General features: G+C 36.7%; 1 protein-coding gene across 4 annotated transcripts in view; it reads right to left on the bottom strand.

Annotated features, from left to right (window-relative positions):
- LOC131684950 (mitochondrial carrier protein Rim2) overlaps nucleotides 1-8,795 on the bottom strand; it is a 32,589-nt gene extending 23,794 nt beyond the window's left edge. For all 4 annotated transcript variants that reach the window (XR_009304716.1, XR_009304715.1, XM_058968242.1 and 1 more), the window contains exon 1: nucleotides 7,917-8,795. Coding sequence is in view for 2 of the 4 variants with exons in the window: in XM_058968242.1 (XP_058824225.1) it covers nucleotides 7,917-7,963 (47 nt within the window). In the remaining 2 variants the exon portion in view is untranslated. The remainder of the gene's footprint in view (nucleotides 1-7,916) is intronic.
- Nucleotides 8,796-13,688: the final 4,893 nt, after the last annotated feature.

Genomic DNA, 13,688 nt, shown 5'->3' with positions numbered 1-13,688 from the left:
ATCCCTAAAGTTCCTGGTCACGTCGCCTAGAGCTGTCATGCATAGGTGAGCATCATTTTTATTGGTCCAACTGAAGGCATCAATCTAGGCTGTTGTACCTAGGGTAGACTTCCGGACGTTGCCGATTCATGATCGCGCGTGTGGTTGGTTAATTCTTCAAACCGCGTTTGTATATTTATAAGTGCAACAACATTCATTAAATTACTGAGGTGTTTTAATGTTGGCGAGATCTCGGGCGTAAGTATGTGTAGATGATTGCAATTGCATGTTCGCATTTGTGACCAGGCTTGTGTTATCGTGAAGGACACGAGCGTTTGTACGTGCGTACGTATATGAGAGAATATGTTACTAATTGTGTTAAGGAGTGTTAGTAAGAATATAATTTAGACTGAACGGCAATGGATGATTCGCGCGTAGGTAAATTAATTTTCCTTAATTTATTCAATCAGATCTCTTCGAATGAATAGAATCGAATGCACAAATTAAACACCTGAAGTATTACCCATTATTCAATCATATGCGCCAATTCTGCATCCATTTCCTGACACAGCTGTCACAGATACTCAGACGAATACATAGATAGACATACGATAAGTACATAACAATTGTGGACTTGTACTAAAAACTACAATTATTGCAAAACAACTCTAATAGGCTTCTGAGGGATTCCATGAGAAACCGACCGACCGCAAAATATGACCATCGTCGATTCGAACGAAACTTTGCAGGTGTGTTCGCTGTATGAATCTCCATGATATTCTCTGGCAATCGGAATATTTTGATACACGACTAATGTTTCAAAAGGGCGTAAACGTTTCTACGTGCATGAATTTCAATTTTTTTTGTTCGATTACTGTATTTTATGCAGCAAAACTATCTGAGAACAAGTTACAGGGAATGAATACTTCTATCCGAAAAAAATATACACTGAAAAAAATGTGTCATTTTTCAAAAAAAACAAAAATTTAAGTTAAAAATTAAAATTGCGAAAAAACCCATTTTGTCAATTTTTTATATTTTGGAAACAAAAACCTAAAGAGAAAAGAAACATTTTGAATGTGATTGCATGATGGAGAAAAAATCGGTAAAAAAGTTTTTCTAACAATAACTTCGTACATGTTTTTAAATTTCATACTAATTGACATACAAAATTGTAATTTTATTACAGAATATAATTCTAAGCACCATTTAAAATCAAAATGCATTTAACAAAAATCTTCCAAAATGCGATAGTTTTCGAGATATTTGGAATTTTGCTCCATCAAAAACAATTAATTCGTGTAATAATGCTCTTTTTAAAAGTTATTCGCCTTACCCTATCATAAAATGACAATAAATTAATGTTTATCGTTTTAAAGACGTAAAAGCAACTTTTTAGTGTATTTGGATCATGGAGAAGTTTTCAATCAAAAAGTTTTGACATATTTTTATGATTTATACTATTTGCAGTCAAAAATACAATTTTCTTTTTGAATATGATTCTAAACGCCATTTTAAATCAAAATGCTCATAACAATATTTTTCTGAAATGTAATAGTTCACGAGATATTTAAACTTTTGTTTTAACAACACAATTATTTTGTTTTATTACGACCTTTTCATAAGTTATTCACGTTTCTCCATCAACAATAATAGATTTTTCAAAAGGCCCCTAAAATTTCCTGTAACTTTCTCTTTGACATCAAGGCGATATTGTGAAACATTTGGAAGTTACATGAAAACAACCAAAATATGATTCAACTATATAGTTTAATCATCAGACCCTATGGTTGAAATATATTTTGGTTGCTTTCATGTAACTTTCAAATGGTTCACAATATCGCCTTGATGTTAAAGAGAAAGTTGCAGGAATGTTTACGGGCCTTTTGAAAAACCTATTATTGTTGATGGAGAAACGCGAATAACTCATGAAAGGGTCGTAATAAAACAAAATAATTGTGCTGTTAAAACAAAAGTTAAAATATCTCGAGAATTTTTTTCGAGGGCATTTCGATTTGAAATGGCGTTTAAAAGGAAAATTGTATTTTTCACTGCAAATAGTATAAATTATAAAAATATGTCAAAAGTTGTTGTGAGGAAAACTTTTTTGTGAAAAGCTTCTCCATGATCCAAATACACTAAAAAAGTTGCTTTTACGTCTTTAAAACGATAAACATTAAATTTTTGACATTTTATGATGGGGTAACGCGAATAACTTTTAAAAATAGCATAATTACACGAATCAATTGCTTTTGAAGGAGCAAAATTTCAAATATCTCGATAACTATCGCATTTTGGAAGATTTTTGTTAAATGCATTTTGATTTTAAATGTTGCTTCGAATTATATTCTGTAATAAAATTACAATTTTGTATGTCAATTAGTATGAAATTTAAAAACATGTACGAAGTTATTGTTAGAAAAACTTATTTAGCGATTTTTTCTCCATCATGCAATCGCATTCAAATTTTTTTTCTCTTTAGGTTTTTATTTCCAAAATATAAAAAATTTAAAAAATGGGTTTTTTCGCAATTTAAATTTTTATTATATATATTTTTTTTTTTTTTGGAAAATGGCACATTTTTTTCAGTGTATATTTTTTCGGCCAGAAGTATTCATTCCCTGTAACTCGTTCTCAGATAGTTTTGCTGTATAAAATACAATAACCGAACAAAAAAAAATCGAAATTCATACACGTAGAAACGTTTACGCCCTTTTGAAAAGTTGCTCTTGCGTCAAAATAATCTTATTACCTGTGGAAAATATTTAGTCTTCCATGACGGTGAAACATGTAAAGTTTCATCGGAATCTAAGATGGTCGGTCACGATTTTAAAGATTTTCGGACGGATCTTCGTGGAATTCCTCTTAACTGCTTTACATTTTTTAATTGGTCTGTGCACGAAGATAAATCGACACACAATAACCTCCACTGCGAGCCGTTTCCAACAAAGCCACAATGTTTGTAAACACGACCCACAGAAAAATCCAATCCACGCTGGCCCGCCAGTCGGCCAGGCAAGCGCGCACAGAAGGTTCATAAGCTGTCGAGGTGTAATACAATAACCATCTTAAAGCAATTGTCTATCAAAGGTTTTTTAGCGCTGATGCACGCAATATTCTTTATGATGTTTGCAATACCATCAAACTCATCAACATACGGGAGATAATTACGAATTCGTTCTGAAAAACAATCTATCATAGGGCAAAATCCGGCTGATTAACAAAAATATTATGCGCAACAATATATGGGTGACGAAAATTTTGATTGCATTCTTCTGATCGCATCATCTGAGCCTGCATCCACAGGCTTCTCATTCGACTGGCGAACGATGAAGCACTTAGCATAAAAATGCATGCGGGACTTATATAGCTTTTCCATATTCGATTAGGTCTCTTAGGGGCACCATATTGACGGCTCTGCCCGAAATAGATTATCAAATTTCGAGTTTTCCACGTTAGTTTCCCTGGCGTACCTCGAACATTGAGATCTAACATCCAACTAAAATTTGCGCTATGTATGAAAAATAAAACTCATTTTGGCGTAACATGAACAAGTAGCAACTTTCATATAGCCGGCAATTTTGCCAGTATGCCTCCAATACTCCGTGGATCTGACAAAAACAGGTCGACGTAGTTCACAATTACCCGGCCGACACTGCTGTATTAAATACCTACTTGAAACGAGTTCTGCTGTAGCCCCAACTTCAGTAATAGTGTCACTGAGAACCAACGCCTGAAAGCTTATTGCTCCTAGCTAGGTATCTGAAAAAGTCTTGCCTAACTGGTCCTACAACAAAAAAAGCTAGTTCATTTAAAGCGTCAAATCAAAACCCGCGCACACCATTAATCTTATCGTTAGGAACTCTGACATTGCCGACTAAAACTCGTTCCATGAGCTCGAATGCCAATCCTCTGGAGCGTCAAATTGATCAAAGCCCTAAAGCTTCATAGATAGGCCAACACAGTCCAGCAGAAAAGAAAGTTGCTTATGCTTTTGATAGCGCATCGAGCATCACCAACACAAGGAAACGTGTCCGATCATAGGAACTGAATGGAAAATTCCATTCATGACTTACTCGGTATAATTTAATTTGCGGCCACATTGGCGCCGCGATAAGCGGCATCGGTTGGATTTTTTTAGGGCATGAAACTACGCGATCGCGCTTCTGTAACCAGCTGTCGATCAATCAGCGAGGAGATGCTTATGACTTATGTATTACGCTGAGCTTCCTGATAGTTCAAGTGGAAGGGCTTTGGTTGGTGATAATTTCGGTCGGTTCATCTGTGGTTATCGAAACAGCATTGAGTGAGTTAATTTTTAAACTAGAATAGATAAAGAATCATCATTAGAAGGCGTTTTTTAGATTAAGTAAGACAGATTATTTTTTGCAACAGCCACGAAAACTTTAGCGAGGTTTTCAAATACTATGGTGGGACCTGAAAGGTTTAGGTAATCTTCCCTACCCCACAAGCAAACTCGATTTACTATAAGTTAATGCCGTCTTTCATTGCACGACATTGCTTGCCTAACAAACAAAAAACTGCAAGCTACCTTTAGATTCACGCAACTGGAAGGCGTGTGTATAAGCGCGATGTAACTCAATCGCATTTCAACAGTTGCAGTTGAATAGAAACTCTGTTATGGTTCGTTGGTTTTGAGTGATCCGTACGAGTGTATATGTTATCAGATTGATTACTTAGAAAAGTAAATCTGCTCTCAGTGGCTACAATTACTGAACATACAATGATTAACCTGGAAAGCAAACAAAAAATCTAACCGGTGCTCGGCTGGATCGGACTGGTTACGATCAGTTCTAACCATCAGCGATTGTCACGAGGCAATGCGTTTCACGTGGTACTGTCGAAAAATGGGTATAATAGTTGTATACGGTTGTTTTAAGATTCTAGTACCACTTCTGGAAACAACAATCCTTTAAATAAAATAATTATAATTACACAATAGTAATTACAAATAACAACACTATTTTGTTCGTGCATAAGTCATTATTACTTCAACAACACGTGATGAGAATCCCGTGCACATATCTTCTACAATCCATTACGATGTGTCAAGCCCACGCCTCCCAGTTTCTCGTTCAGCTTTAGACGTCAGGGTAGTACAACAGGTACCAAGCCCTTACCGCGCCTTAGCTAAAACAAAAAAAAACACGATTGTTCACGTAACAAAACAAAACAAATTGCGACGAAATTTGACACCGGTACTTTTTGGCAAGGGCGTAACAAACCAAGATCAAGGTCAGCAAAGAGAACACACCAAAAAATTGCGACGTAGCTTTATTTGTATGCTGCTCCCTTCATATACGATAGATTTAATGATTGCTGCCCGAGCTCAATTGTAGTTCCGACTGAAAAATTCTTGCAAGATAATAGTAACCTTAAATAATACAGTATAGAAAATATTTGTGTAATTATTTTCTCCAGGATAATTCGTTTGAAAAATGTTGGGGACACGAATCTCACAATTTCCTTATTATTTTTATTACTCCTTGTGATCGGGACAAACTAGTATACTGGAATGAATAGTGTCTGGAAGTTCGTATGCAGATTTATTACCACAATAATAGCTATCAAACCGCTCGGGCATTTCACAATACAGCTTTATGGGCACACTGTCGTACAGCATTGAACAGCCGCAATATTAATTGATGGTCTATGAGTGAAAAATGCAAAACAAGTTTCTATAAATAGCACTACGTTCAGGCAACGACATGGAGGTATCTGACCGAGGAGAACAATCGTGTGACATGCTCGTTTGCTGGGTAAGTGCTACAGGCTAGCCATAAGTTCGCCTTGAAGGGTTTGTTCATTGAGATATTAGGGAGAGAGTTGAAAACTCGACTAATTGAAGGGGATGAGATTGTTGAACGCAGAACTTCATGACAGACTGAATCGGTCAAAGAATGAACTTCAGATAACGGAATAGTATCAGTTTGAAAGAACAGGCCTTGCACTAAAGTTTAGGCAGAAAACAAGCCGTGCTTAAATAAACCCTTTTTCGTTGTTTTTTCTTACTAGGTGCAAGTGGACACTGAAACGGTGATGAAGGCGTACGTGAGGTACGATACGTAAGCACCGTAGGGCGGTGGGGCTGTCTTACAACGCAACCGTATTCGTGAGCTCCGATATTTGTGTTTTTCTGCGTACGTGCGTACGTATCTTTTACGTCGGAAAACAATGATACACTGTGAAATAACACGAAGCGGAATGGTACTTCTTAGGACCGGGAATAGTTTCGAAGTTCAACATATATAACAAAGTGAACCGTTCTTTGTTAAATTTCCTTGCACAAAAATTCTCTTTTGAAATAATTCAAGTGAAGCATAATTCTTGATTTGGCTCGGTTCAAAAAGGATCCCTATTACAAATCATGAGTGCTAAATACTTTCGTATTTTGTAAGACCTAGTCTATTAATATTATAACAATCTTCCTTAATTAGATTACGAGCAACTCAATAAAAAAGACCATTACATACTGTATGAAGGCTTTGAGACCATTAACTTCATTAACTATTAACTATTAAAACAGAGAATTCAATGTTCGAACAAATATGTTTATAATACTTTTACAAAGTTTTAAACGAATACAAGTTGATGCGCCGACGCCACCATGCCCGGATCATCCAACAATAATCATGTCGGCCATTTTGAAATGTCTGTGCGATCAGCTATCAAATTAGTCAAACTCAGTAGCGCACCCAGTGGCAATATCCCAATTATCTTTGGCAATTATTACACAATTCAAAAATCTTCTTTATTATAATTTTTTTCGATATCTATCAATCAACTTTTCGACTAATAGAGCAAAGTTTTTAGGCTTTTCCAAAATTTCATATCACATTACTCTGAAAAAGCTTCAGTTTTTTTAGAAATATTTTGCCTCGCATAGCAGTATTATTAGTATCCAAGGTATTACTTTTGCAATAAATTACTTCAACTGAAGTGACATTGTAGAGTGTGGAGACTATTTTCGCCCTATTTCTATTATCGCCCTACCCATTTGAAGCCGTTAGTTAGAGCAGCGTCTGCCATCTTTGTTCAACGCATTAGCTCAAATGGCAGTGCGAAAATAGGAGCATTCGATTCGAGTTTTCGGGGTTCTCAAACATAGTTTCCCTTTTTCAGGACATTTTTGTTATTATATTGGTTCTTGGGAATGAAGCAGGGATACTGACGCCAATTTATGCGCATTTTAACGAGTGTAGGCTGCGTAATTAATAGAATGGTGTGGTACATACCCTAATGGGGCCAAAATTAGGTCTTTACCCAATTATATAGATGTGAAGATATACACCAATTATTCTTGTTTACGACGAATGCGAGATTTGTTCGAAAGCGATTCTTTTTTACTTTATTTTTATTTACGCGACTTTAAAAAAAAATTTCATTCGTCACGCCGAAAGCGATTCGAACGATTAGTAAGTCCGTTTGGTTTTGCTTTCGTAAAAGGGAAAATCACTTCCGAACGAATCTCGCATTCGTCGTAAACAAGAATGAGGGTGATAAAATAAATTACAGTGAAGCAAGACAAAACCTCGGTTGTTATATCAACATTCTATTGAGAAACTTTGCCCTCTATTGCGCCTAATATCGCTGCCAATTTTTTGTGCTACGACTCTACTGATAGGTGCTATGTATATCTTACAAAATACTATACAAACAGACCCCAACGCTAACGGTGTCTACTACAAAATTTTTAGTATCTTAAAGCTATAAAATATTGGTATATTGTAATCAGCAATCCGAACAAGAGCTATTCAATCCTTCATCCAGCTAAACTGTTTGTTGAGCACCTATCTCATATTTTCAATAAATAAAAATCTATTTCACCATATTTCAAGGTAATCATAATTACGCAATGAAGCATAAGTATACATTTCTAGCAATCTAATTAATCATCCAAATAGTATTAAACTTACCCTCCAGCGAACAGATGAATGAATGTATCTCGTTCTCGCTGTGTCATACTTTATCCTGAGTCAGTTTTGGTGTTTATGTCTTTACCGTGTATCGTCAAGTTGGAGTACACTCACACACAAACACGACAGTTCTTATTTTTTCCTATTATTGCTATAGTCTCTATACCTCGCCACTTTATTCCCTTCGCAAAAATTCAAAAAAATCTTTTCCAATCCGGTATAGCAATACTCTTCCTTTTATTTGGGGTTTTATTATATGCGTATCCTTTCTATTAGCACAAATTTAGAACGCCAATCCCCCAACGTAATGTCACATTTCCTCCTGGTAGACACAATTTCGCAACCAGGTACACTTTCCGCTCACCCGTGTCGACTCCTATGACGGTGGGGCCAAAGCACTATAGTGCTAGCGCTACTTGCTACACGACGACCCACCGCGGTGGAGGAGCAGCTCTCGAGAGCGCTGTGATGTAATCACAGAAGAGTGACTGTAGCTGATTTTTAAACCGGTTCCTTGAATTCTGGCTGGTTGTTTTATCTAGCAAATTGAGAATAAAAGCACCAAGCTAGGACCAATTCCACAAACCGGAGTCCTGGTTTCCTCTGCGAGCGGTTTACGCTTTCGTAAAAGTAAGGTTACGTTCCGCTTAGTTCAAAGTACGGATGAAAACTAAGACCAAGTTCCTGACGATCGCAAGAATTTATAATCACTTAATGCACACGATCAGTGTTCTAATTATTTACCCACAATTATCATCAATCACTTTCGATTTTTATTATTCTTCCTCCTTGCTTCACTTTAGCACTGCTTTTGAGAGTATATTTTTGTTTTGAATATTAGCACACACGCAAATTTTCACTTCTTCTCACTCTGGTGGTTAGTCGACGACTGAATGAACGAACTTACGCGAAGCTGAAGTTAAAGATTGTCGAGAAAGCTTTAGGCAAGCTTTCGGTAAAAGTGTCAAATCAAGCGCGGTTTATGACGTTTACTGAATGTGTACTAGAATCCTACTCCACACTAGGATTTTTTCTAACAAAATTAAACCAAAATGGAATATAATCTCATTTTAATCAATTTCCATGAAGAATATGTTGTTTCTAACTTCTAAAAATGTTGTTGCAAGCACAATAATTTTGAGTCCAGTTTATAAAATAATAAAAGTGATTTTTACTCGCCAGGAAATCGACTTGGCGGTTGATTGGATTATCAAAAAAATTTTCGCTATAGTGCTCTTGTGCAAAAGAATTGTTCATGTTTGATTATATAAATTATTTCTTCATTTTTAATCGATAAAAATTCTTTATTGTGAACCAAGGAATTTATTAAATTTAACTAATTTTTCAGGTTAGACCAACCAAAATATCTTTTGAATCAATCTAACAAGTTTTGTTATCTGCGCTTTTCTAAGATCGACAAAATTATTGTTTGTTCCAAAGAAATCAGTGATAGGGCGACCATATTTTTTTTCGAAAGATTGCCTTCGACGAATATCGCTATAGGTAGCCTGTTCTAAAAAGTGTTTGTGTACATTATTGGATTGTATAACAGCAATTGCATTTTTTAAATCTGCCGCTTTTGATGGACTTTCAGTGATGTCCTTGATAATGCCGGCAAGCATTGTATTTCCGGCAACTCGTTGACTCATTTGTACAGCATAGCTCAACTCATCGAATGGTGTATTCTCTCTAAGATACAGAGTTCTCCTTTTTTAATAGCCCGCCTCTCACCCCACAGCAAAAGGCTCGCAAAGAGAGCCCCCTGGTAGTGGACACATCAGTTCTCAGCGTACAACAAAAAAGGTCAGCACAAAAATGAAAAAAAAGGTATTCGCGAAGACGCTGAGAACGAAAAAAATAGACAAAATTAACACGTGAAAGTAACCGGCACAAACATTACAGTATAATGTACAAATAATAGCCACAGACTAACAAACATAACACTATGAGGGAATTCCCTAAAAAAACATCGATCCGACAATTTTCCCAGAACACTAGCTCCACCTTTTATTCACAGTCCCAAACACTCATTTACTGCTGGGTTACCCCTCAGGTTTGGGTACAATTTTTCACTAGTGGTCTATCCCCCATATGCTTGTTCATATGTCAGTGGCGACATAATTTCAAATGTGGCCACAGTCCCAACTACAAATATATTTAAAATGACCGTTAAAGCGGGCGAAGCCTTGTTTTTGAGTGTTATGTCTGTTATTCTGTGTAATAGCTACAAAGAGCACCCAGTGGAACAATAATTCCTTTTAAGGGGCCCGCTTTAGTATTAATATTAAATAGATTCGGATTTTAAACTAAACTATTTAAACTAAATTTAAATTTAATATTAACATTCTAAGAAAATGGAAAAGGAAAAGAAAGATGGCTTTTTGGGGGAACATCAAGTTTATGCAGTTCATGTTAAGTTCATATTAAAAACACATTTTATTTTTCAAATAACGTTTTAAGCTTGTTTCAAAATGGATGCGATTTGTTATCTGTCTTAACTCAGTAGGAAGCTGATTGAAAATCGTTGGCCCGGCAAAGGAAATGCGTTTCTGACCAAGGTTGCTGAAAGCCCTGGTGCGTTGTAAATTATTGGCTTGCCTAGTGGTATACATACGAATGCCTGTAGTAAACCGTATGTTATTATGTGCTAGAGGGTTGTACTGTGCATTAAAAACATACAATATTGTTTGTAATTCAGTCAATCCAAGCAAGGGAAATATGTTATGAGAATTATTAGTATAAAGCAGGATAGTTGGATACATGATTGATTTCTTGAATATAATTTTAAGGCATCTATTCTGAAGTGTTCGAAGCTTTTTTAAATTGGATATGCTGGCATGCCCCCATAGTGATACAAGGTAATTTAAAAGGGAATGGATATGCGCATAGTAGAACTTCAATAGCACGTGCTGTGGGATAAAAGAACAAACCCGGCGCATAGCCCCACATAATGAAGCGATCTTTTTTTCAAGTGATTTTATATGGTCGTTCCAAGAAAGTGTGGAATCAAGACAAAGACCCAGCTATTTGAAGACTTTCGTCTCTTCGATCATGTAGTTTTCAGTACACGGGTCAGGGTGTTGGGCTATAGATCTTCAAAATGAATGGAAAATCATATATTTGGTTTTGGATAAATTTAAGGAGAGAAGGTTAGCGTTGAAATATTTTATAAGCAATTTTAAATCATCTTCCATATCTCGCACAATACTACTACAGCTGGTGTTTGGATAAAACAAGGCGGTATCATCTGCAAAAAGACGAGGTGTACCTTTTAATTTAAGCCTTCCTAAATCGTTTATATAAAGCAAGAATAGCAATGGACCAATATTGCTGCCCTGTGGAACTCCTATTTCGATGCTTCTATACATTTCCAATAGACACGCATTGAACCCTATTCGTCAAATCCAGGAAAAGGGCGCCAACAACTTTTTTTCGTCAATTTCTTTTGCAATAGAATCGATTAATTCAGTTAATGCAATCAAGGTACTACAACCCTGTCTAAAGCCGTACTGGAAGTTATATATTATCTTGTGTTTGTTTAAAAATTCTAGTAATCGAGAGATCAACAGTTTTTCAAGAACTTTGTTGAAAACTGAGACTGTTGATATCAGACGATAGTTTCACGAGTCGCAAGGTTCTCCAGATTTGAAAATGGGGATTACTTTAGCTAATTTTAAACAGTTTGGATAACAGCCGGTTTCAAGTATTATATTGAAAATTTGGGTGAGGATGTTGGCAAACGCGGTACAATTAGTTTTCAGAATACTGGAGGGAACATTATCAGGACCACAGCTATGGATTTTCTTGAGACCGTTGATTAATAAAATAACTTCATTGAAGGTTGCAGGACGCATGTAAATCGTTTCACGTAAACATCAGACAAGTAAAAAACCAGGACAGTCGAAAGGGTACTGCTTCCCCCCGCTAGCTCTCAATCGACATTGCCTTTTCCACATGTTTTCGGCAGTTAAAAAGTTCTGGGGTCTGGCAAGCAGAGCTTCGACAGTAAAATCTATGAGTCTGGGAGGAAGAGCTCTGCCAGAAAGTCTATCGACGGAATTCGATAGCCAAGAACTATTACACAAAGGCAGTTCTTGCTACACTACCATCAGCAAACGTTTCATGCTGAGATGGTCTGTGCAGGATCGGCGAGGAGTTTTCAGTACTAAAACCACGACATTTAAGTAAATCAGAAACATCAGCGATCCCAAGTAGCTTCCCTGCGCTATGCCTGGCAAGCTTCAATGACAACCATTATCTCTCGATTTGAGAGCTGCAAAACCTACCGTTGTTACCAAAAATTTCTCTGTTTAATCGATTGTTATATGAAAACTGGCGGATAGCTTGGTGTAAACAATATCAGTTTGAGCTAGAGCTTGAAAAAATTGACATTCCTGCGTGAACTTGAAAGAAAACAAAATTCAATTCATGCCCATCGCAATGAATGAAATGTTTGGTTCGTCATTCGTCCTCCCGACACAGCGTATTCAGGCTCGGACATGTTCGGTTTCAGAAGCAAACTGAATTTTGTTTCCGTTCTACCTATGAGAGGGATTATTGAGCAAAAGTTCACCAGATATAGATTATGCAGTTCACTTATGCTCGAAAATGTAGAAAATGTCAGCTTCTGCCTTCAAACTGTCCACATAAAAACAAATAAATGCTTGGGTTGGTGAAGGAATTTATATTTCCTCTGCACTGAAGCATTCCATTCTGCATGAAGTTTCAGTCAGTTGGGAAGTTAGTGAATGAGGGAGGCGATGAATCTGAATTTTGGTTTCGGTAAATACAAGCAGAAATAAGTAACTGATTTTGAAATTTCGCAGCACTGGTTTGAACGCGACATTCCATACTCCCTGTTATGTAGGATGCTAGACTCGGCGGTTAGTCGCTGTTCAGCGTCCAGGCGTGAAGGCATGTTAATCGTCCATTAGCTATTTCATTTATTTGATACGCCTCAATGCATTACCTGAGCCGTGGATCTTTTATTATTATCAATGTGTAAATAAAAATAAATATATCAAATTTTATTTTGTATCCATCGGATCGTGTGTACGCGATTTATTACTTTGCGTAAAGATCTTATTTCTTGTTGAAGATCTATTTATTTCATTGCCTCTTGTTGCTTGTGGATCACTTAGTCCGCTTTCTCTCAGTTTATCGTTTTCGTTTATGCTATCCTCGCTATTAATGTTGTATGGGCTTTCACGATTACCTGGTTTGAATTGTTTGTGGAGCCTACGGGTCACGATCGCGTATCCATGTTCTTTGTTATTTACTTTATTATCGGTAGTGCTGGCTGTTGATTGGGAAGTAATAGGCGCATCACAATGATCGTTCAGGTTGTGCGTGGGTTCTGTTGTTTTAGTATTCGTTAGTGCCTGAGCTGCAACTCCGGTGGTTTGTGACTTAGTTGATGTAGATGAAGGGCTGTGTGATGGGTATGCTTGCAGTTGATATTGCTTCGTTAGAGGTTTGTGTAAATGGTTTCTCGTAGTGTGTCTTCCTGTGTAACAGCGTAGGGCACGCAGGGGTCTGTCCTTCATATGTGCACAACGTGATTTGAGATTTGGTCATGGATTTTGCTTTGAATTGAAAGTTCAGATATGAAGGAATAGGTTCCGTAACTCGCATTCTCACGAAACAAACACCGTAGGAAATACCTAGCAAAATTTTCTCCAGGTTTCAAACTTAAAGGATTATACCGTTACGTATTCCGACATGACGGTTGTAAAAAATTATTAGTAGTACCCAGGTGTAGATCGTGCAGAC

The sequence above is a fragment of the Topomyia yanbarensis genome, chromosome 2, assembly GCF_030247195.1.
Source record: "Topomyia yanbarensis strain Yona2022 chromosome 2, ASM3024719v1, whole genome shotgun sequence".
Classification (NCBI taxonomy): domain Eukaryota; kingdom Metazoa; phylum Arthropoda; class Insecta; order Diptera; family Culicidae; genus Topomyia; species Topomyia yanbarensis.
This window is presented reverse-complemented; position numbering and strand designations above follow the sequence as displayed.